Source organism: Acartia tonsa, chromosome 6 (assembly GCF_053477335.1).
Source record: "Acartia tonsa isolate MP-2025a chromosome 6, ASM5347733v1, whole genome shotgun sequence".
NCBI classification, from domain to species: domain Eukaryota; kingdom Metazoa; phylum Arthropoda; class Copepoda; order Calanoida; family Acartiidae; genus Acartia; species Acartia tonsa.
Genome location: NC_137265.1, coordinates 40,290,813 through 40,315,065, shown reverse-complemented (window position 1 = coordinate 40,315,065; position 24,253 = coordinate 40,290,813). Strand labels below are relative to the sequence as shown.

The 24,253-nt window shown below is 32.5% G+C and overlaps 1 protein-coding gene across 3 annotated transcripts in view; it reads left to right on the top strand.

Moving 5' to 3' along the window:
* The window catches only part of LOC145322660 (peroxidasin homolog), an 82,117-nt gene that overhangs the window by 36,524 nt on the left and 21,340 nt on the right, over positions 1–24,253 (top strand). For 2 of the 3 annotated variants that reach the window (XM_080164842.1, XM_080164840.1), the window contains exons 21-36: positions 457–493; positions 1,268–1,334; positions 2,462–2,501; positions 5,763–5,833; positions 7,432–7,510; positions 9,874–9,903; positions 10,274–10,327; positions 10,802–10,905; positions 12,292–12,477; positions 13,059–13,141; positions 14,369–14,477; positions 15,969–16,041; positions 17,142–17,197; positions 22,280–22,359; positions 22,785–22,858; positions 23,534–23,596. In XM_080164842.1, the coding sequence (XP_080020968.1) occupies positions 457–493; positions 1,268–1,334; positions 2,462–2,501; positions 5,763–5,833; positions 7,432–7,510; positions 9,874–9,903; positions 10,274–10,327; positions 10,802–10,905; positions 12,292–12,477; positions 13,059–13,141; positions 14,369–14,477; positions 15,969–16,041; positions 17,142–17,197; positions 22,280–22,359; positions 22,785–22,858; positions 23,534–23,596 (1,206 nt within the window). Of the gene's footprint in view, positions 1–456; positions 494–1,267; positions 1,335–2,461; positions 2,502–5,762; positions 5,834–7,431; positions 7,511–9,873; positions 9,958–10,273; positions 10,328–10,801; positions 10,906–12,291; positions 12,478–13,058; positions 13,142–14,368; positions 14,478–15,968; positions 16,042–17,141; positions 17,198–22,279; positions 22,360–22,784; positions 22,859–23,533; positions 23,597–24,253 lie in introns of all 3 variants that reach the window. The other variant, XM_080164841.1, reaches the window with a different exon arrangement.

Sequence of the window (24,253 nt, the reverse complement as noted above, 5' to 3'; positions counted from 1 at the left end):
AGTCAAGCATTTTTGGCTTATTTCTTAAGGATATAGTTGTAGTACTTTCCAGGTCTTGCATTTGTGCATAATCCTCAAATTTAAACCCTCATGTGTGCAAAAATAAAATTCTGAAAAAATGGATTGTCTGCTTAGGAAAAGGTTTAGAAATCTAGCTGAATTTTTATAAAATGACGATTTCACTGAGGCTTACACCTGGCTGAAACACGGCTGTCGAGCCCTGATACTTTCTTAAGAAATTTGATCAAAATAAGATCAATATCTTAAATATTTGAAAATTAATTTCGTAAAAGTACATACTGAAAATTTACGTACTTTTAAGGCTTCTTTTTGAAAAATCTAACCATACAGATAATTTAAAATATGTATAATGTATATAGTTATCATTGTCCATAATGTAGGCTTAAATGTCATGGGAATAATTATATAACCTTTAAATTGTTTTTGATTTTTTAGGACTGATATTCAATCCGTAGAGGAACCAAGAAGCAGAGTAAATTTTGCAGCAGGGCTTCTCTACAATAAGCTTTCAGTTTTGGTTTGTTGGTCAGGGTCTGCATGCAATGCACCCGCTCTCTTTATTATTCACTTTTATCAACTTATACAAGTTAAGCTTTGCTGATATTCGAAAAAATTTGATAAAAATATATATACCTGCAGCTTCACAAATAATATCTGGGGAAATCCCAAAAGCTGGATTTATTTGACTCTTCCATAAAATAGAGAACTCAATCGTTTCAGTAGTTATCGCAATCTTAATCAACCAAGCGACTAAATAAACCTATACTGCTTCAATTAATTAGACTGGGCAGTTCTGGGTGCTCTTTTTAAAATCTTTTGAGGTACTAAAGACCGACAATGAGACTTTCTACTTCTTTGAAAATATTATACCTGAATCTTAAGCTGCTAGACTTTTTTAGTTTGTAAGGGACAGTAAGACAGACATCCTATCACTGATATAATAGGATTTTACGAAGCAGCTTACAGTGCCTATGAAAAATGACGTCATACTGGCCTATCATTGGTCAATGAAAATGTATACTGCCGATTATTGGTAGTTTGTATTGCATGACGTTATTTTTCATAAGCACTTTAAGCTGCTTCGGATTATACTGAATGAGTTAGATTTCAGACTATTAAAGATAGCGTTCCTGACTCTAGAGCAAGCTTAGTCAAATCGTTTGATAAGTTGGAATAGACAGACAGACATTCTATCACTTTTACAACAGGATATATGAATATATATAATAAATATGTTTAATTTCAGAGTATTGAAGACAGTGTTCTTGAATCTAGAGCAAGCTTAGTCGAATCTTTTCATTCATTTACACCAGGTCAATTCAAAATAAGTTTTACCCCCCCCCCCACTCAAAAAAAAACGAAAAAAAATAGCTTAGGTTAGAACTTACATGTGTGTGGGGGTTGGCGTTGGGGGAGGGAGGGATAAAACCCCCACTTTAGTTATTAATTGTAAAAATTCTCCCAATTAAAAAAAAGACAACTTGAAAGCATGACTAAAAAATATTTTTTTTGTGGTGGTTTTTAAATTTTTGGGGTTATAAGTATTCCAAATATTTGATGTTATCGACTTGCTGGTATTCAAATCACATTAAGATTACATATGACATTTATTGAAATATTGTACATTATTTATTTAAAGAATTTAATAATATTTTTTTATTTCCTTAACTTTGCATGTAGTTGAATGTAAGGAAATTAAAAAAATGTTTTAACAAGATTAAACACTTACAAAAAAAATAAAAGAAAAGCAAAGTTTGATCACAACAGAGATGGGGTTTTATAAAAAATGCCGCGTTTTTCTCCATTGATTGATTGAACGAAGGCGATAGGATTTCAACAGAGTATACAACTTAAGAATTCAAAATTTTAAAATTATTATTTTAGCCATTTGTATAATGTCTAATATAGCTCTAAAAAGATGTATTAATTAATATGCAGCAAAAATGGATTTAAGATAATTTGTTTTTCTTTTATGAAGGCTTTACCAACAAATGCGAAATAATGCTCTGTTTAGATTTCGCGAATGCCGCGCTTGTTCTACATGTCTAAAAAATGTCGAAAAAACGCGGAATTTTTTATAAAACCCCATCTCAGGGGTCTTAAAGGATAGGACATTGGACGATGCTAAACAAAAATCATCTTATACCAACAACGAAATTTATTCGGAAAAAAATCTCTAAACATATACGTGTTTTTCAGTTGTCGATGGGGGCCAACACATAGTAGAATAGACCTTTTTATCCGCCCCCAAATATCATTTTGTTTATGAATTATTTGTCGAAAAAAACAATCAAGATTTGATATATGTGATGTACCCAAATTTTTAAACCCAATTAATGAGAGATCGTGTTTTAAAAACTTTTGGCACTCTTATAATTTACAGCCCCTGTTCGAATTTGAGCACTATAGAACACTTGACTTTTTTTATGTTTTTGCATAGATTTTCCAAGAAATGAGATTCAGAATGATGAAGAAAGTAGGTAGGTCGATATATGGTGTTTTAGTAGCGTATATACTCTTATAATTATAGAATATGTAATCTGAAGGAATTAGAAAATGGACGAATAATTATGTAAAAATATACCAAAATAAACAAATCAACCCTTCTTTAGATTGAAAGTATTGGTTGAAAAGTTTAGCCATTTTGAAAGAAAAAAACTGTATAAGAATATTACTTTGTAATAAGTAAAATATCCACTTATACATAGGTAAAATACAAATAAGATTAAAATTAGAAATAGCCATTTAATCACCCCCCGCCCAAGAAAAATATAGGTTTCCTGTACTACAATTACTTTAAAACGTAGTTTGGATGCTTTCCTTTCTTAAAAGTCAGTGCTTTCGTAAGGACTAGAAGCCTTTCGTTAGTAAAGTATAGAACCTTTTCAACAAATAATTACAATTTTCAGCAGGGGTGATTTATTTGTCATAATTGGGTGTTTACATAAATTTTTCTTATCTCTTAAGATCCCTGGATATTAACACCTCTTTTTGGTTTAAACACTCTTTTTTTCAATTGCATTGACGTTAATTAATAATTATATTGAATGAATATTGTGAGTTGAACTTCCTTATATTATTACAATAGACATAATAAAATTTGAATTATAGCTCTTTAAATGTAGAATCAAATAATTACATCTATTTTGTTGTTCATTCATTTTAACGAAAAAAAATAATTTGCAAATGTTTAGCACACCTGCCCATTTCCAATATTTGAATATGATTTGTGTTTTTTATATATATTGGGGAGGTTAATTTACCATATTTTCTACTAAAAAAATCACCCTATAAAAAATATTTTGAAGTAACCATTCTTTATAATTATGAAAATAAAAAAATATCTTTAAAGAGGCCTTAGATGGTTAATTGCTATTATGTATAACACAGATAGGATGTATGTGGCAGAATTTACAAGGAACCGTGCTCAAAAACTTAAAAAAGATAGAAATATTTTTTAAAAATCTTTAGTTAGAAAAACAATTGGCTGTTTTAAGACATAACCAAAAAGGTACTCGTGTATCAAACCTGATTTTTCTTGACCTAACTTAATGTAACTAAGAACAAAATAGGAACCCCTAGTAAACTTCATAAGGTACCTTAAAGCTTCCCTAAGTCTTACTTAACATTACTACATTTAGGAATACTTAACAATAACTTAGAAACTTCATAGGGATACTTAACTAAAAGCTTACATAAGCCTGACATAAGAAAATACCATTAGGAACACTTATCTTCGTTCGTGATTCTCACTAATATATCTAGATAATCCATCTGACCCTATTTTTTGTCAAACTTAAAAAGGAATATCTAGCCGACACAAACCATTTTTTTTTGGTAACACACGAGATTTATTCAAGAAAAAGCGCGAGGAACTTTTTGACGATATTATTTTTAGAAATCTAACTTTATACCAAGAAAATCAATTATTTATAAATACATTATTATGCAGTTTGTCATGTGCTTCACATTATATGTACAAGGATTAAATTTTACATAATATATTTTACCCACAAAAAAAGCCTTATCCTAAGACACAGGACAATTCATAGCTGACTCATAATGCATACGAAATAAAAAAATTATGCCCTGACGTACTCAATTCTGTAAAAATATTTTAACAATAAAGATACTAAGAAAGAGAGGTAATGTCTGATTGAGCCAATAAATGAATCGCATCGGAGCATACATGAAATCTCATTGGTTGAATTAAACTGAAGTTTTTTCATTAGAGTTAATTACAGCTGTTCTTAAACTTTTACTTGAATCAAGTCCATCACATGAAGTACTGCCTTTATATTGTTGTTTAACATATATGTTTTATCTGTGCATTAATAATAAACTAGCGGCTTCGCCCCTAGCCTCTAGGGGCTTTATTTCTGAAGGTTCAGGGGAGAATTTTAAAAATTTTGTTTACATATTTTTAGATATTTTTTGTATTTTATAACATTTTATTACTCTTTATATCATTTTATAACTCTTTATAACTCTTTATAACTTTTTATATTGATTTATATTATTTAAAACCTTTGAAATTTTTCTTTTTTTTATTGTTTTTTAAAATTTCTTTGCCATTAGTCTTTTTGGGGCTTCGCCCCCACAGGAGAAGGAAGTTTTCACAATCTTTTTGAATTTGATAAAACAAAGTCTAAAAGAAGAAAAGAAATTTAAAAAGAAGAAAAATAATTAAAAATATAAAGAAAATATAAAAAAGTATAAAAAAATATAAAAATTAATAAAAATATATAAAAATATATAAAAACATAAAAAAACATAAAAAAACATTAAAATTAGAAAAAAATATGAATTTTTTTTTTGGGGGGGTTAAGGGTGTCCCACCCCCCAAGAAAATAGCTTAAAACCACCACAGGACCAATAGGTATATACCCAGAAGAGTAGAATCCAATCGGTTCAGTGGTTACCGAGATCTTCAGCTTCAGACGGACGGACAGACAGACAGACAGACGGACAGACATCAAGCTACTTTGTATTATAGATATGCTTCATCTATTGCAATCATTGTAAAATAATAAAAATCCCTTTATGAATTTAAGCTAATAAAATCATATTTTTTTCTTGAGTTTCTATTAAAACAAAAAAATAATATCTTGGACTTCAAATGTACATGATTTATAATCTTTAATTTGTAATTCGTATCTATTATAAACATTTAAAATACATAAATTCATAGTTTGTTTCATGTTTACTTCGAAATAAATTATATAAAAATAAAATAACAAAAAATAGTAATACAACAGTACGTTTGTTACGTTTTCAACAGGACCTAGCGTTGTTCTGTGTAAAGGAAAGGGCATATTTTTTTCATTTTGTTCATATAAAGAGTCAGCTGTAAATAGTCGCATTTCTTAAGACAAAGCTTTTCTCACGCAAATTATATCGTGTTAAAATTTATTTTCTAGTATAGTGTAAAGCATATTACAAATCCTTTAATAAGTTAGCTATGAATTGTGGAATTCCTTAATGTAAAGTTAGCTTTCTAGAAATTATATACTCGAAAAATTTTAAAGTTTTTTGTCAGCTGGAGGAGTTCCTTTGTCAGATTTACGAAAAAGGGATTCACACTATACTTCTTCTCTCCTAATTCTATTATTTTAACCAATGACAGGTCTGTGATATACCCTCACTATTCTCCTATTGGCTGATTTGGACAATATGTCTCTTAATTATTTCTATTATTATTACCTTGTTTTTCTTAAGTTTTTTGAAATTCATATATTTAGATATGATTCTGATTTATCCTATGACGTCAGAGCTGCAGCAGCTAGAGAGCAAATAATATTAACATCTATAGGTAAGTAGTGCAGCTGCTCTATAGGTAGGGAATATACTCTTATATATCCTATGCTGTCACAGCTGCAGCAGCTAGAGAGCAAATAATATTAACATCTATAGGTAAGTAGTGCAGCTGCTCTATAGGTAGGGAATATACTCTTATTTATCCTATGCTGTCACAGCTGCAGCAGCTAGTGAGCAAATAATATTAACATCAATAGGTAAGTAGTGCAGCTGCTCTATAGGTAGGGAATATACTCTTATTTATCCTATGCTGTCACAGCTGCAGCAGCTAGAGAGCAAATAATATTAACATCTATAGGTAAGTAGTGCAGCTGCTCTATAGGTAGGGAATATACTCTTATTTATCCTATGCTGTCACAGCTGCAGCAGCTAGTGAGCAAATAATATTAACATCAATAGGTAAGTAGTGCAGCTGCTCTATAGGTAGGGAATATACTCTTATTTATCCTATGCTGTCACAGCTGCAGCAGCTAGAGAGCAAATAATATTAACATCTATAGGTAATTATTTTTCTATAATAAGCCACCAAGTAATTGCACTCTAATGTAAATGAGGATCATGGACGAGGGAAATCATGATTAAAGTTGCTTTATAGGTAGAATCCTAACTTCCCACAAATCTCTCTCCTTACAATCTAAGGTTGTGTGATTATATTTTGACAATTGCAATAAAATTTGTCATCCTATGTCGTCAGAGCGGCAGCCAATAACAACTGGCTAAAACGGAAATAATTTTCTATTGCTTACAAAACAAGGATGACAACATCCATAAGTAGCGAAGCATAAACAATTAAATAAGAATTTAGATATTAGTTGACAAAAGCATGCATATTAGGAAAAAATCACGAAACCTTTTCAACATTTGTTAATTTCTTAATATTTATTTATATTTCAGTACTATGACTAACAGACTGACGGTCAAAGTAAATTACATACTGGATGCTCAGAACAACGGGAAATTTAATTTTGATATTTTTAACTACAAAAACACCAAAGATATGAAGAAAAATGTGAAAAATATAAAAATAGCCAAAAACCTGCAAAAAGGCAGTCTGACCGCCATTGATGTGTTCTTGAAACGAAAGGAAATTTAATTTTGATATCTATAACTGAAAAACTTTGGAAATTGGGCCATAAACACCAAAGGTATGGAGAAAAATGTGAAAAATTAAAAAATAGCCTAAAACCTGCTTAAAGGCAGTCTGACCGTCATAGTTGTTTTCTTGAAACGACAGGAAATTCAATTTTGATTCTATAACTGAAAAGATTTTGGAAATCGGACCATAAACACTAAAGATATGGAGAAAAATGTAAAAATAAAAAAATAGCCTAAAACCTGCTAAAAAGCGGTCCTATCGACATTGACGTTTTATAGTTAATTGTGCTCCTTGATAATGGGAATGTTGTCAAAAAATTTCAGCCTTTTATCTTTTATAGAAGCCGAGAAAATCACGTTTCCCCCAAACTAAGACGGACATACGGACAGACGGACATACGGACATACGGACAGACGGACAGACGGACAGACGGACATTTCAAATTATAGAGTAGCTTCGCTACTAAAAAATATTTGAGATATTTTTTTTTAATTTAGAGGAAGCCCGTAGAACTGTTGATAGAGCCCTGAATTATACAGTCCAACTTCTTTTTGCACATCAGACTCATACTAAAAGGTAAAATTACAATAAAACTTGTTTTTTGCTGCCGTTTTTTAAATACAAATTTGTCCTTATCAGGGACAAGGGAATGATATTCTGACAAACAACTCTAAAGGAAATTTCCCACAACCCCCTTCCCCTTTTCCTCACCTTCTTTCCCACCCCTCTACACTTACATGACAAAAAACAAACTTTATCACCTGATACCCCATAAGGTTTCGTGATATTTTGTAGAATTGTTGGTTATACTGGCTACCACTGGTCTTTATGCTTTTCCATTATGCCATCCTGCTATAGGCTATTCTTATATAAAAGTAACAGGGTGTCGTTTTGTCTATCTGTGTGTATGGAAATATCTCCAGACAGGTCACAGTTTTATTAGCCTGGCCCTGCGGCCCCTTGGGGGCTAACAAAACTGGTTTTATTTTATAATTTTAATATCCTTGAAAGCTGTCTATAATACGTTGCGATGAATAACTATTTTTATCACAAAATCAAAATAAACAAACTCCGTTCTGAAAAATCGTTAGAAGTAACATTTTTTAAAGAAAAAAATTGCCAATTAACTTCTATGTCATTAACAAACAAACAAATAGAACTCGGACTCCAACTTTTAAGAATCATTAAGGAATTCCAGTTTCAATTGAAATAATTAAAAAGTTTTGATGAAGTAGAAAGTTTGAGACGACCAATCATAATTAGAAAAAAGTTTAGTCATGGATGTAGGGATTGGGCAATAAACTGGACACGATTTGGTCTGTTTTTTTAAAGATAAATTTGTAAGGTGGTGGGTCGTGGTCACAATTTTTTTTGTGTGGGAGGTTGGGTAAAATTTCCTACCAAAAAATATTTTAGAGATATAACTGCCTCCCACCTTCAATATCTTAATAAAGTTGGGAGTATTCTACATATTGTTTTTTGGAGCTGGAGGGTTGTATTTCTCCATTAACCTCCCTCCAGCTCTTGGATGTTTTTTCCTTAAACCATGTCGCTTTTTGAGCAATTTTTACGGGTTGGAAGGACTTTTATTGTCCCTTCTTCCTGCTCTAAACTAAATCCAACATTTAAGCCTTTTTTCCCAAAGGGTTATGTGAATTTTTCAGTTTAATTTTTAAATGAACAAATTTCCTGGTATTATTAGTATTTTTAAAGCAAAGCTTTTCTATATTTACAATCGGTCCGTCCTTACATCGGTTTGGAACGGATAGCTTTTTTCGTTGATATAGGCATGTTAGAATTGTCGATTTCAATCTTTGTGTGGTGATTCCTCTAGTAGTTAGTTACGATTTAGAAAGTGTAGCTATTCTATAATCGTTACCAGAATGTATGTACGTCCAATTAAAACAAGCAGATTTTTTTTACTTTTTTGACAACAAATTTTTGTATGTTATAATTATCCTATTCATCTGAAATTTGAATACTGATTTCTATTACAACAAGGTCCAATGTTATAAGCGAAGCATCTCTATAATTAAGTCCTAAAAACTTCAGTATGTCCTTAAAGAGTATTGTGTATTTAATCAGTTTTGCAACAAATTTACTTACAATTCTGTTTAGACTTAATATAAAATTTATTCAGTTTTGACACTCTACAAGTGTTAATGTTCGTTTGTCCTTCCATTTCAGAGCTTCGCTTTTATGGATGTTGTCATCCTTGTTCAGTAAAGTTTTTACTAAACAAACTTCCTGGTATAATTATTATTTTAAAATCTATAAATTCCTTAACTTTTTAATGTTTGTGTCATAAATTTATTAAGAAAAAAAAACATTTATAAAATGCATTACAATGCAGTTTTTATCAAAGAACTTAAAATCAATATGTATTGAAGTTATTCTTATTTTTTTGGAAAGAATTTATGGCTTTAGCAGAGAACATGTTGGGAGTTGTGGGTTGAATCATCCCCATCGTGGTAGGAGTGACAGAGGGGTAGAATACAGTCTTCAGATAAAAAAGGCCTGGTGCCAATAAAAAGTTTCTCTGAAACTTGTATTACAAAAATTACGGGTATAGCAACGCCACTTAAGGGGGTTTCACAGTAGCCTTTCTCCTATTTCTAGCCCCTGCGGGGCAATCACCTAACCCAATACAACCTAACCTAACCTTAAATAACCTATCAAAAGCTATTTTGAAAATACGACGAATTGCCACGAAAGGGACTATACACTAAATTAAGATGTATCACAAGACAACTACCTGGATCCCCCTGTTGGAGAACTTTTTCGTCTGCTCTTTTGCAGCAACTTGGCTGTGTTAATATTGGTAGAATTCCAGAGACCCAATTGAAAGTCGGCACAGGATCTTCGGGGTGGAGACATACAGTTATTTAACCCCATCCCCCTCCATTGTTTAACTCTAATGTTTTGATTATTATTTTCAGGACCCCGCACCAGCTGTTGAGAATATTCCGGTATCCTTCAGGGACTGAGAGGGAGCTTGCCAGGGCGGGAGAAATATATCAAAGGTGAGTTGATACATAGATAGGTATCCTTCAGGTACTAAGAAGGAGCTTGCCAGGGCGGGGGAAATATATCAAAGGTGAGGTGATACATAGATAGGTATCCTTCAGGTACTAAGAGGGAGCTTGCCAGGGCGGGGGAAATATATCAAAGGTGAGGTGATACATAGATAGGTATCCTTCAGGTACTAAGAGGGAGCTTGCCAGAGCGGGAGAAATATATCAAAGGTGAGGTGATACATAGATAGGTATCCTTCAGGTACTAAGAGGGAGCTTGCCAGGGCGGGGGAAATATATCAAAGGTTAGTTGATACATAGATAGGTATCCTTCAGGTACTGAGAGGGAGCTTGCCAGGGCGGGGGAAATATATCAAAGGTGAGGTGATACATAGATAGGTATCTTTCAGGTACTGAGAGGAAGCTTGCCAAGGCGGGGGAAATATATCAAAGGTGAGGTGATACATAGATATATTATATGTATATTATTGTTATAATTATGCTTTTATATAAAATAGCAAGGTTTTTTTTGTCAAAAGATCTCAATTACTGAACTATTAAAATATAGCTTCGCATAGGTCCTGGGAAGGTTTTTAACTATTTTAGAGAGTGTACCACCCCCTACTAAATCGCTTCTAGAAAAGAAATGCCAAAAACTATTCATTAAAAATAGGAGGTGCTACTGTATTACTTAACTGACTTCTCTTCTTACATGGGTGTCGAAACTTTTTCTTTTTAAAGCGACACCTCAAGGCCCCCTTAGGTGCCTCTAGGGCCGTAACCGCTGTCTAAAAAATTATAGAGACCCCCATCTACTTCAAAATAATTGATTATAAAATATTTTTATTTTCAGAACTCTGGAGTTGGTAGAGAGCAAAGTAAAGGAGGGAGATGTTTACAATTTAACAACTTTTTCTCTTGAAAAGTTGATATCACCAGCTAATTTGGAACTAATTGGTAACATTGTTAATTTCCCTTCAATTGTAATCACTATGGCAGACAGAGGGACAAAAATTATTAGTAGTAATAGTCATTAAGTTGGACGGCTTATAACTTTCTGCGGATAGGTTTTTTATTAGATAACAACACTTAACTTGATGAAATTAAAGCGTATTTCTAAACCCAGTGATCTAAAGGGATAAGACAAAAAATACCCTTCTGTAGATTACAATTAGTGGTAGAAACGTTTGCCCACTCAACTTATGAACCAACCAATCAATGTAGAAAAAGTCCCTATACTTGTTAAGCCAATGAATTAAAAAAACGATATTACAAAGCTTTGCGGACTAGTGTAATAAGCAGTCAAATGTCCCCTCCCTTCCTGCTAAAACCATAAACCAGCGTTGCGGAGCCGTTTGATTTGGTGCGGCTCCTGCTCCGGCTCCGCGGGCCCGTCTGTGAAGATGGCAACTCCGGCTCCAACCAAAAATCAAGAAAAACATATTTTTTCTCGCGTCTATTTTTGACTTTTGAAGGTTTTAAAAGTTCAATTTTTGATAAAAATGGACTTGAAAATCTTAAAAGGGGCATTTGCACATGACAAAAGAGAGTTACCAAATTATAATTAATAAAAAATGCCGAAGCAGTTTTTTAACGAAAATGACGGCTCCAGCTCTGGCTCTGGCTCCAGCAAAATATGGCGGCTCCACGGCTCCCGGCTCCGGCTCCACAACGCTGCTACCTAGTATACTTACTTAACATTTATAGACCACTAGTTTTTTTTATAGAGGAGCTACTCTAGAATTTGGGTGTTGTCTGCAAGGATGTCCAAGATGGGGGGGAGGGGGTGGGGGGTAGTAATGTAAAATATAGAGAATTATATCCTTATTTATCTAAATTATATCCTTTATCAGCTGTGTATTAAAAATATAAAAACTTTTATAACCATCTTCTTATTAAATTTCTATTACTTATCTAAGAAAATATATTTATATTAGCATTATTATATCAATAGATAAACAAACAATTACTGTAAATAAAAAAATTCTATTCTATAATAAAAAGTAGTAAGATTTTATTGTTTGAAGATTAAGATCGAGGACATCACTGTTCCTAATTTGTTTTACTACAGAAAAGCTTCGGATGGTTTTAGGCTAATTTGCCTAAAATACCCTAGCCTTAATTCAATTTATGAAACTAAAATATTATTTATCAGTTATAAATAAATGTTCCTTACGTAATAAAATAGTTTTTATATTAGAATTCCTTTTTACTTGGCCATATACCAAATAGATTGATGTCATTGTGTAGGTTCAGTAAATTCTTTAAAACTATTAAGTTTACCTTTTTAGGAAAAATTATTTTTTTCCATTTAAAAAAATTATAATTGATTTTAATTAAAAGGAAATTTGTCTGGATGTGAGGCTCACAGACAAGAGTTCAATTGTGAAGATGTCTGCTTCCACCGGAAGTACAGATCAGCTGACGCCACGTGCAACAACTGGAGTAACGCGGCATGGGGCGCATCTTTGACTCCGTTCCGCAGAATTTTGCCTCCTCAGTATGAAAATGGATTTAACACCCCAATAGGTTTGATATTCATTAACAACAATTGAAATAGAATATACATGGATATTATATAACAGAGAAAAAATTATCGTCAATTAGCTAGCTACAAGTTTCACTTTATTAGAGTACATAATAATCTGGTGTTTAAGATCCAAATAATAAAGATTACATTTTAACAAAACAAGGCTGGGAATATGTAGTTGATCATGTGACACTTTTGCAGACAACTAATGCTTTGATTGTACGTCCTATGTGGATAAGTACTAATTGTCCAGCATGGTTATGACTTAAGGATCTTATTTGGTCAAGACATTCTTCTAACAATGTCAAACACATGAACACAGTAATAGTGTCTGACTGATTATGACGTAACAAAAAAAAATAGCCAATGAGAGGCCGTTATTGACCAATGGTAAAATTTATAGTGGCCTCTCATTGGCTAATTTTTTTTGTCACGTCATAATCAGTCAGACACTATTACTGTGTTCCAAACACATGTTTTTCACAATTTGCATGTTGTAATGCGGGTTTAGATGCTATTCAAACCAAATAACTCACCACCCAATAGCAATTAAAATTATTTTTGTTTTTTTTCATCTTAGGGCATGACCCAGATAGATTATACCATGGTCACAGGAAACCAAACCCCAGAAAAATATCATCTTTACTAATTTCATCAAAGCAGGTATTAACAAGTAGACAATTTTCCAATAGTTACATCTAGACATGTTAAAGAACAACATGAATAAATTATTAGAAAATACTAAATCTTTGTTTTTTTTCCAACAAATAAATATCTAAAATTTTAAAATTCTTCTGTGGAACTTCCAACAGTGTACATTTGTGACAAGGAAGGAAAGGGATATTTACTGAAAGTTGTACTGGAGCCCAAAGATTCATGAACATGTTTCCTTGTTCGTAAGTTTAAAAACTTTAAAAATCGATCGGATGGTACAAACTAGATGAGTCCAAACTTTACAAATAATAATTTAATCTCCAGAAGGAGCAAATTTGTTTATCATAATAGAGATTAACATTAGTTTATCATACATTTGCATTGTCTTATCCTTTAAGATTCCTGTTCTTATATATACATGGTTGTCTTACTTATTACAGTTCATGATTGCACTGTCTGACTGTCGGTATAATTTTTGGGTTAAGATATACCGTACTTTTCAGTTTCAAGCATATGAATTGGTCCGTCGTCAGTCTAGTTGCCATGATTCAAAAGACATACTTATTTACGAAAGGTTTTGTGATTTTCTATTGTCTAATAATATGTATTATTATTATTAATATTATGTCACATATATAATCTTTCTTTTCATGGCCACTGAAGATCTGCCTTTTAACTCACTTTGTCCATTTGTCCATCCAAATGCTTAGCTACTTATGGATGTTGTCAACCTTGTTTCTCAACTATTTAACATATAATCATTAATTTAAAAGCTTATCACAAAAGGTTATGGCAAGAAAATAATAAAAAATAAAAAATATTCACATCCCACACATTGCATTTTTCTTACTAAAACTTCCATTATTGAATATTTGTCTATTATTAAAAATAAGAATAAAACACACAAAAATAGCATAAGATCTCAGTATTTTGATTCTTTTTATATACATGCCGTGTCTTAATACGTGACTTTAAATAAACAGATTCTCAGAGAACAAAATTGAAAACAATTCAAAAATCTTCCAAATATCCAAAATTTCCGAAAATGTGGAAAAATCTTTCCAGTTTAGCTGCGAAACCGTTTAATATCCGCTGGATAATAACCCTCTGGACTAAAAACTGGAATTAATTTAATATTTTACTATCCACTGAAAGCTGTCTATAATACGATGAATAAATAATCCAGTACTTTTTTTTGTTATTTTTTGCTTGTTTAATTTCTTGTCAAAATCTTAGGTGAGTGATGACCCCATAGGAACAGTTATGGTGATGCAGTGGGGACAGTTCCTAGACCATGATATTGGACATTCTATGGAGTCTGTAGCTAGGCAAACTTTTAGAACAGGTATTCTATTCTTATTGTTCTATGGCGCTGATAATTAAAAATAATAGGCTTGTTATTTCTTTTCTATGTTTTCGGTAATTATTCAGAACAGGTATTCTATTCTTATTGTTCTATGGCGCTAATAATTAAAAATAACAGGCTTGTTATTTCTTTTCTATGGTTTCGGTAATTATTCAAAGGAGAACAGGTATTCTATTGTTATTTTTATATGGCACTGGTAATTAAAAACGACAGGCTTTCTAATTCTCTTCTATGGAGTCTGTATCTAGGCAAACATTAAGAAAAGGTATTTTTATTGTTCTGTGGACGCTGGTAATTTAAAACTTCAGGCTTTCTAATTCTCTTCTATGGATTCGGTAATTATTCAATGGAGTTTTTCAGGGCAGGTATTCTAATATTAAGTCAAACATTTAGGACATATTTTTTATTTGAATTGTTAAAGAGTCTGCAGCTAGTTAAGCCCTTAATACAGGTTTTCTATATTAATTTTCTATGGTTTCTTTAGCAAAAAGATTATTTCGGTATTCTACTTTGATGTTTTATGGTATTTTATCCCTTAAAGTCAATAGTTTAACAAGCAAATATGTATATGACTTTCATTCAGTTTGTTCAAAAAATTATTTGTACAGGTATTCTACTTTAATCATTCTTTGCAAATAGTAAAAATTTTTTAAGATCCCCCATCCCCTCCCTCCGTTAAAATGCCTCTTAAGGGGCGTTTCGTCGTATTTTTACATTAGATTTTCTCCTATTCTTTCCTATCAAAAGCTACCGCGAAAATACGATGAAACGCTCCTTAAGAGGCGTTGTCACGATAGGGTCTATACCCCAAAAAAAACTTACCAGCTTACACAAAGCTATCTGATTTCATCAAAACACAAAGACAGAAAAACACAAACTATAAAATCGAATGGTCAATTGAAAAACCATCAAACCCTTACAATCAAAATTCCAAAAAATGCAACCTTCGCTTAACAGAAAGCTTCGAAATAATGAAACTTTGCAAACTTTAAACACCAGAAATGAAATCTTCAGCAAGTGTCCTCATAGAGACAAATTCCTTCTTTCAAAGTGCATGACGTGAACCATATTCAAAGCAGTATTTTTTTTATATATATTATGCATTATATTGTAACTGCAAATGATAAAATGTGACCTAATTTTTCTCTTTGAAGATTCCCTTTAAACACCTCCCCCTTTTTATATAAAGATGCTAATCCCCCCCAAGCCCATAAAGGATATAAGTTGTAAAAACCCCGCAGGGGCTACAATTTTCCAACACATTCTTTTTTCTTATTATTTAGTCTATTTATATTAAAAGGATTCAAAATGCAAGGACATATATTTTTTAACTCTTATTTTATACATCTTAATTGGACCTGATGATCTATTTAATAGTGAAACAATTGTCTTCCATCAATAAAAAGTTAAAAAAGAAATAACCTGTGTTTATATATATAATACTTTATTTAATAGGAGGATATTTCTTAGGAGAGACATGCAGTGGGAGTTGTGATAATGAGCCTCCCTGTTTCTCCATACCTATACCCCCTGGAGACCCCAGGTATGTAGTGGGAGTTGTGATAATGAGCCTCCCTGTTTCTCCATACCTATACCCCCTGGAGACCCCAGGTATGCAGTGGGAGTTGTGATAATGAGCCTCCCTGTTTCTCCATACCTATACCCCCTGGAGACCCCAGGTATGTAGTGGGAGTTGTGATAATGAGCCTCCCTATTTCTCCATACCTATACCCCCTGGAGACCCCAGGTATGTAGTGGGAGTTGTGATAATGAGCCTCCCTATTTCTCCATACCTATACCCCCTGGAGACCCCAGGTATGTAGTGGGAGTTGTGATAATGAGCCTCCCTGTTTCTCAATACCTATACTCCCTGGAGACCCCAGGTATGTAGTGGGAGTTGTGATAATGAGCGTCCCTGTTTCTCCATACCTATACCCCCTGGAGACCCCAGGTATGTAGTGGGAGTTGTGATAATGAGCCTCCCTGTTTCTCAATACCTATACCCCCTGGAGACCCCAGGTATGTAGTGGGAGTTGTGATAATGAGCCTCCCTGTTTCTCAATACCTATACCCCCTGGAGACCCCAGGTATGTAGTGGGAGTTGTGATAATGAGCCTCCCTGTTTCTCAATACCTATACCCCCTGGAGACCCCAGGTATGTAGTGGGAGTTGTGATAATGAGCCTCCCTGTTTCTCAATACCTATACCCCCTGGAGACCCCAGGTATGTAGTGGGAGTTGTGATAATGAGCCTCCCTATTTCTCCATACCTATACCCCCTGGAGACCCCAGGTATGTAGTGGGAGTTGTGATAATGAGCCTCCCTATTTCTCCATACCTATACCCCCTGGAGACCCAAGGTATGCATTTTTTAGTCAATACTCTATAATTCCAAATTTGTAGGGGTTAAAGGGTGAACAAGTTTACAAAATTCTTTTATGTAAAGGAGAGACTAGTAAGGCCTTTTTAATGATTCATGACTTTTGAAAGAGAATTGAAGAAAACAATGAGAAAATAATCGAAGGGTGTTATAATTATTTATTCTCTCTGAAACTTTAAGATATCTAAAATGGCTAGAGTTTATGAAATATATAGATTTTTAAAATAACCTTTCAACTTATTAATAAGTTATTAAAATGTTCAGGATAGGTCCAAATGAGTGTATTGAATTTACAAGAAGTGCAGCATCTTGTGGCTCAGGTTTTTTTTATCTTTAGTAGCGGAGCTACTTTTTACCCAAGTATTGTCCTTCTGTATGTCATAACTTTACTTGCACTCGTTTAGAAAAGTGAATTTCGTTTATTATGATACAAAATATATTTAAAGGTCAACATCTTACTAATTACAAACCCTTTATTGTTCGATCTTTGTCTATGAATATTCTTTTTGGGTATGTTTTTAAAAAAGGTCATGCGATTGAGATAATAAGAGTAGGTACCATTTTAACGTCTATAAAGTTTGTAATTTACATATGTTTTAATGTGTCGAGGTTTAATCAGTTTAGAAAAAAAATTATTTGCCTAAAGCATATATAAAATCAAAATATGCAAGTTTGGACTTATGACTAGCGGAAAAGTTGCAGAAACTCTTAAATTCATCCTATCATATAAAGTAATAAACTTTTTTGTCTGTAGGGAAGTATTTCACAAAATGCTGAACCCATATGGTTCTCCTTTACCGTGAGGCTTGTTATAGGTCCATGGAAGAGTTTAAACTATTTTGGTGGAGGGCATATCCACTTTCCCGATAAAAAATGACCCCACCAACCCAGCATTTTTTAAAATCCTAAAATGAAAATAGGGGGCCAACTTCTCCCTTCTCCACCCGTACCTTAAGTGCCCCTAGAGTCTTCTAGGGGCGCAGCCGCTAGTTATTCAAATTGTACTAAGAAATACGTTATGTAAAATAAATTTATTTCCCAATGATTATTTATTCCATCGTTTTATGTAAAACCAAATATTTAAATTTGAAATGGATCCAAATTTTGCTTTCAACTCTGTGTCTCTTTCATTTCTCTCAAATAATTTGGTTCAAATAGTTTTAGCCGGGAGGGAGGGAGGGGACATTGGACTGTAAATTATACTGGTTCTCAAAATTTTATAAAACACGTTTACTTATTCACAGGAATAGGTATAACCAACAAGCAAAATAAATATAAAATAATATTTGGGGGGCAAATGGAGTGGTCGTAAATTTTATGATGTTTTGCCCCCCAACGACAGCAGAAAAACATGTATAGGTTTTGTGATATTTTCCCGAATTAATTTGGTTATTGGTAGAAGCTGACTTATTCATTGGCCTAAAAACATTGGGAACTTTTTAAAAATCTGTTTTACAAACGAGCAGCGTCTAAACTTTTTTACCAATAATTATAAATGTTTATTGGGAGTGAACGTACATTGATTTATCATGTATTGTCTTATCCCTTAAGATCCCTGAGTTAAAGGAAAATAAGATTTCAAATTTATCTGGAGTAAAGTAATGGTAAGATGGGGATTTTAGTTGGTAAAAGTCGCAAATGGATGTTATTGTAGAATATACGTGGATTTTATTGACAGGGGGGAAATTGTCGTCAAATTAGCAACAGTAGGAGAGGAGGGGGTTGGGCAAAGGTGGAAGGGGGAAATCGTTATTTCGCCCGCAATGATAATTGATGTAAGAACTTAAGTGATAATATATCCATTAAGTCGCAATACGCGTTAATATTTTTAAAAGCGAAGCTTTTCTATAATTAGGGTCGGTCCGTCCGTAACGGATAGCTTTTTTCGCTAATTTAGGCATGTTAGAATTGTCCTATTGATTTAAAACTTTGCATGGTAAGTCCTGTAGTAGTTAGGTACGATTTAGAAAGCGTAGCAACTTTATAATCATTACCAGAATGTCCGTACGTCCATTTTAAACATGTTGATTTTTTTACTTTTTTAACAACCAATTTTTATGTGATACTAATTATCCGATTGATCTGATTTTTGGTATACCGATTCCTGGGACAACAAAGTACAATATTATAAGCCAAGCAACTCTATAATCAAGTCCTAAAAATGTAAGTATGTCCAAGCAGTTTTTCAACAATTTTACTTGCAATTTTGCTTCGACATTTATACATTTATATTCTGATTATTCAGTTCTGACACTATACAAGTGTTAGTGTCCGTTTGTCCTACCGTTTCAATGCTTCGCTTTTATGGATGTTGTCATCCTTGTTAGGTTTGTTCTTCGCTATGATCTCAAGGGAAAAGACAATTAATAAAAAAAATGATGTACACACACGTATGATTCACAAAATAACACCATCTCTACATTAAGATCAGTTTGTACCATGCACTTAATCAAGATTTAATAAGAGCCCCTTAAGAGTTTAAGCCAACGAATAAGAGAACACGTTTATTAAACTTTTGGAACCAGTATAATCTTTTGTCAAATTTTCCTTCCCTTAAAACTTTTGAAAGCTATATTTAAGTCAAAAAGACATAAAACTGCTATAACTCTGATTTACTTTTATAGCCTTTAGAAGCCTGTATAAAATTTAAAATGTTATTACTTGGATCTAACACAAAATTTTTATGTTTCCTAATAAAGCGAAACTTTCAGCGGGCTAAAATAATGATTTCCTCAGTCCACCCCCTTTACACCATCACCTCCCTTTCTACTGGATGAACAATCAGACCAAATTGACAAAAACGAGTTACATGTAAGCAAGCTAATTTAATGACAATATTTCCGCTATCATAATATCCACGTATATTCTACATTAATTTGTTTAAGATATCACATAACTAAAGGTAAAAATTTTATCAAAAGCAAAAATCTAACAACCAGCTTTTATGATGTTTATGCTGAAGATTATTTTGAACACAGTAAAAGTGACGTAACAAAAAAAATTAGCCAATGAGAGGCCACAATAAATTTTACCATTGGTCAAAAAAGGCCTCTCATTGGCTAATTTTTTTTTGTTACGTCACTTTTACTGTGTTCGAAATAATCTTCAGCATAAACATCATAAAAGCTGGTTGTTAGATTTTTGCTTTTGATAAAATTTTTACCTTTAGTTATGTGATATCTTAAACAAATTGATGTAGAATATACATGGATATTATGATAGCGGAAATATTGTCATTAATTTAGCTTGCTTACATGTAACTCGTTTTTTTCAATTTGGTCTGATTGTTCATCCAGTAGAAAGGGAGGTGATGGTGTAAAACGATTGGAAGGAGGTAATCATTATTTTAGCCCGCAGAAAGTTTTGCTTTATTAGGAAACATAAAAATTTCATGTTAGATTCAAGTAATAATATATTAAATTTTATACAGGCTTCTAAAGGCTATAAAAGAAGCAAATATCTCAGAAATGATCAAACAGTTGAAATTGTAATTTATAGAAGTTGCTACTAATCCTATAATGTTTTACTTTTTGTTTTCAAAGGAAAGATACACCTTCAAAACACAAAATTCCAACAACAAAAAATAAACCACGAGTTTGGATAAACATTAATTTTACTTATTTTACGGCATAAATTACTACCGAATTGTAGACTTATTTAGCTATACCACAGTTCCTGCAATAATATTGGAAAATTTGTCAACTACATATGTGAAGCCAACTTGATATATAGAATTTTCACATTCATACTTTCAAAGCCTATACATAAACATTATATATTAACAGGAAGGGAGGGGATATTGGGCTGTTTATTACACTGGTCCCAAAAGTTTTATAAAAATATTTTCTTATTTGTGGGCTTAATAACTTTGGGGACTTTCAATGCATTTTTATTGGTTGGTTCATCAAGATAAGTGTCTAAACGTTTCAACCATTAATTGTAATCTATAGAAGGGGTAATTTGTGTATCATCATTGGGGATGAACATAAATTTATCGGCTATTGTCTTATCCCTTTATATCCCAGTATATTGATTTAGTATTTAGTATCGAAGCTACCCTATACTATCTATATACCTAAGGTTTGTCCATCCGTCTGAACGTCATACAGGATAGCTCTTATATTGTTAATATTTGCATGTTTTAATCATTCTTTTGTTTTAAAACTGTTCCGTTCCGTTCACAACAAAATGATGCTAAAAATCTATTATTAATAAACGTACAAAGAACATTAAAATCTGCCATCTGTATAGTATGAAATTAATTCTGTTTCAAGAAGCTGCTCTTCATGTGGACATTATCATTCTTTCTTCAATAGCTTCGCTGCTATTGCAACAAGACAAATTTGCAAGAAATGAAATAGATTTTCTAAGTCAAAGCCAATAAGATCGATATAAATCTTCCTTTCAATTTAAACAAGAACAAAATTGTGGACGAGTAAGACAATATATATGAGAAATGATAGCTAATTGGAATACAGTATTAGCACAGAAAAGGTTTCAAGGGCCTGCAGTAAATGTGATACTTAATTGACAACAACTTGAATAATGGGAAAACTTTAAAAATAAAGGGGGGGGGGGGGGGTAAAATGTGGTGACTCTACACACGATATACCAGCAATTTTATTTTGGGCGCTACTCCCTTAGTTTTAGAGATAATTAAGTGAAATCTTTTTGATTATGTCACTAATTACCCAAAGTTTTGGTATTTTAAAAAAAAATGGCGGCGGGACTGTTGCTTCCGCCGTTTACCGCCAGTTTTCGACGTCGCCAAAAAAAATTTATACCATGTTATTTTTTTCAAAAAATTTCCTTCTACAAGCCACCCTGCGGGTGCTTCTCCTGTGCTTTTAAAGATATTTGAACAAAATCTTTTTAGGTTGGTCAGTAAAAAAAATTTAATGAAAATTATATGATTATGAAAAATTTGCTTCTTTCGTAAGTTTTTTTAAAGTAAATATTCTTTTTTGTACGTCCTGCCGGGGGACATTTAAACGCCGTTTTCCGCCGTTTTAAAAATGTATGAAAGAAGCAAATTTTTGATAATTATATTTCTTTTCAATTAATTTCATTCAACTGAAAAGAAGACTTAAAAGATTAATATGACATTGATTTGATATTTGAAATCCGTGTATTTTTAAAAAATATTCTATTCAAACTTATTACTAACTTATCCTTATAAATTAAAAGATAGGGATTACATTAATCATAGAAGCGAAGCCTAAAATTTCAAAAGATAAGACAAACGTTAACAAATATATAGTTTCTGGTAATGATTATAGAGTTGCTGTGCTTTCTAAACCGAACCTAACAATTAAAACTTAAAATAAATGAACGCTAAGAGCTATCCGTTTGGACTGACGGACGTACATATCGACCTGAATTATAGAATAATTTTGCTTTAGGTTCTACATCTGTATTCTTTGAACGGCTGCAGCCGCGTGAACAAGTTAATCAGCTCTCATCATTTATAGACGCATCACAGGTAACCCATGGCCATAAACCAGTTCTCACAGTGGACTTTGAGCCTTAAGGAAAATTGTTGTTCGTTAATTTTTTATAATTGCCATATCAAATTAGTTCTCAGCTTTTAAAGTTATGATTTGACGATTTCACTGAGGTTTATTTTCTTAATTAGTTGTTAACCCCCCCCCCCCTCTCCCATATGAGAAAAAAATTAAAAATCATTTGGGCTGATTATAGTCACATTAATTTAATAAGTAGCCTCCAAGATTTTTGTTTCACTGCAGCCGCTGATAACTGCTATATATTTCAATATTCTTGTAATCTTTATTCAAGCCATTTTTTTTCTCACGATGATCAGATGCTGCTAATTTGCCAAAAAAATTGCAGCTACAAATCCATCAGAATAAATTCTATATTATTCTGATAATAAATGAATTATTTTAGGTGTATGGAAGTGAAAGAACCCTAGCCTTAAACCTGCGCAACCTAACCAATGATTTTGGACGGCTAAGAGAAGGAATACAATAATTTATATCGCCATAGGGGGCCACCCCTTACCCGTAACCAAACCAATATTTTTAAAAGGGTCTATGCAGTTACTTTCTAAACAAGGATGACAACATCCATAAAAGCGAAGCACTGAAACGGTAGGAGTAACGGACATTAATACTTGTATAGTGTCAGAACTGAATAATCAGAATATAAATGTATAGGTAAGAGGCAAAATTGTAAGTAAATTTGTTGAAAAACTGCTTTATACAGGATAATGTTTATGGACATACTTACATTCTTAGGACTTGTTTATGGAGTTGCCTCGCTTATAACATTATACTTTGTTCTCCCAGGAATCAATATACCAAAAATAAGATCAATCGGATAATTAGATCAAATAAAAATTTGTTGTTAAAAAAGTAAAAAAAATAAACATGTTTAAAACGGAAATATGGACATTTTGGTAATGATTATAGAGTTGCTTTGCTTTCTAAATCGTACCTAACTATTAAAGGAATCACCATGCAAAATTTGAAATTGATAGGACAATTCTAACATGCCTAAATTAACGAAAAAAGTTATCCGTTACGGACGGACGGACGTACGGACGGACCGACACTAATTATAGAAAAGCTTCGCTTTTAAAAAGATGTGAAAGGGATTTTGGTGGCTCATTGTCGATATTAATTATTTTGTGAAGGTCTGACTTACGATCATGGGAAACCTTTGCTTCCATTCAACGACAGACATCCTATTGATTGTAGGTAATTATACAATTTCTTATTTTAAATTATTTTAAAGCAAAAGAATGTCTGTTTGTCTGTTAGTCTTATAATTGACAATAGGCATTTTTCAGAGAAATAATTTTAGAAAAAACAAACTGAAAAACAGTGGTTTTAAAAAATTCGGATTTACAAAGGAGTTTTTTTGTTATTAGATAGCATGAATAGGTAAATTTAATTTTAATAACCATTTAAATACTTTCAGAACTGGATAATAACTTTTCTCGTATTCATTCGAATCCGATGGATAGGAACCGGTTCTCATCCATAAGAAAAAACTATGTCTGGCATCGTATTTTATCCAGCTTTCTACGAATATAGAAATGTACAATCATAAGGTTAAACCAGTTTTTTTAGCCGGTGCCTTCGGCACCTCGGGGCTAAAAAACGGAACCTAGTAATAGTGTCTAACTTTTTATCTTTGTGACGTAACAAAAATCGAAGGGTGAGAGGGGAGGTGGGAAAGGAAACCCCTAAAAAAGAGATGGATTTTTGTTACGTCACAAAGATAAAAAGTTAGACACTATTACTAGGTTCAAAAAAACGCGGAAAGCTGTTTATAATACGATGCGAGAAATAACTATTACAAATTATCTAAAACAATCTTTAGTCTTTAAATCATACTTTTACTATTTTTTA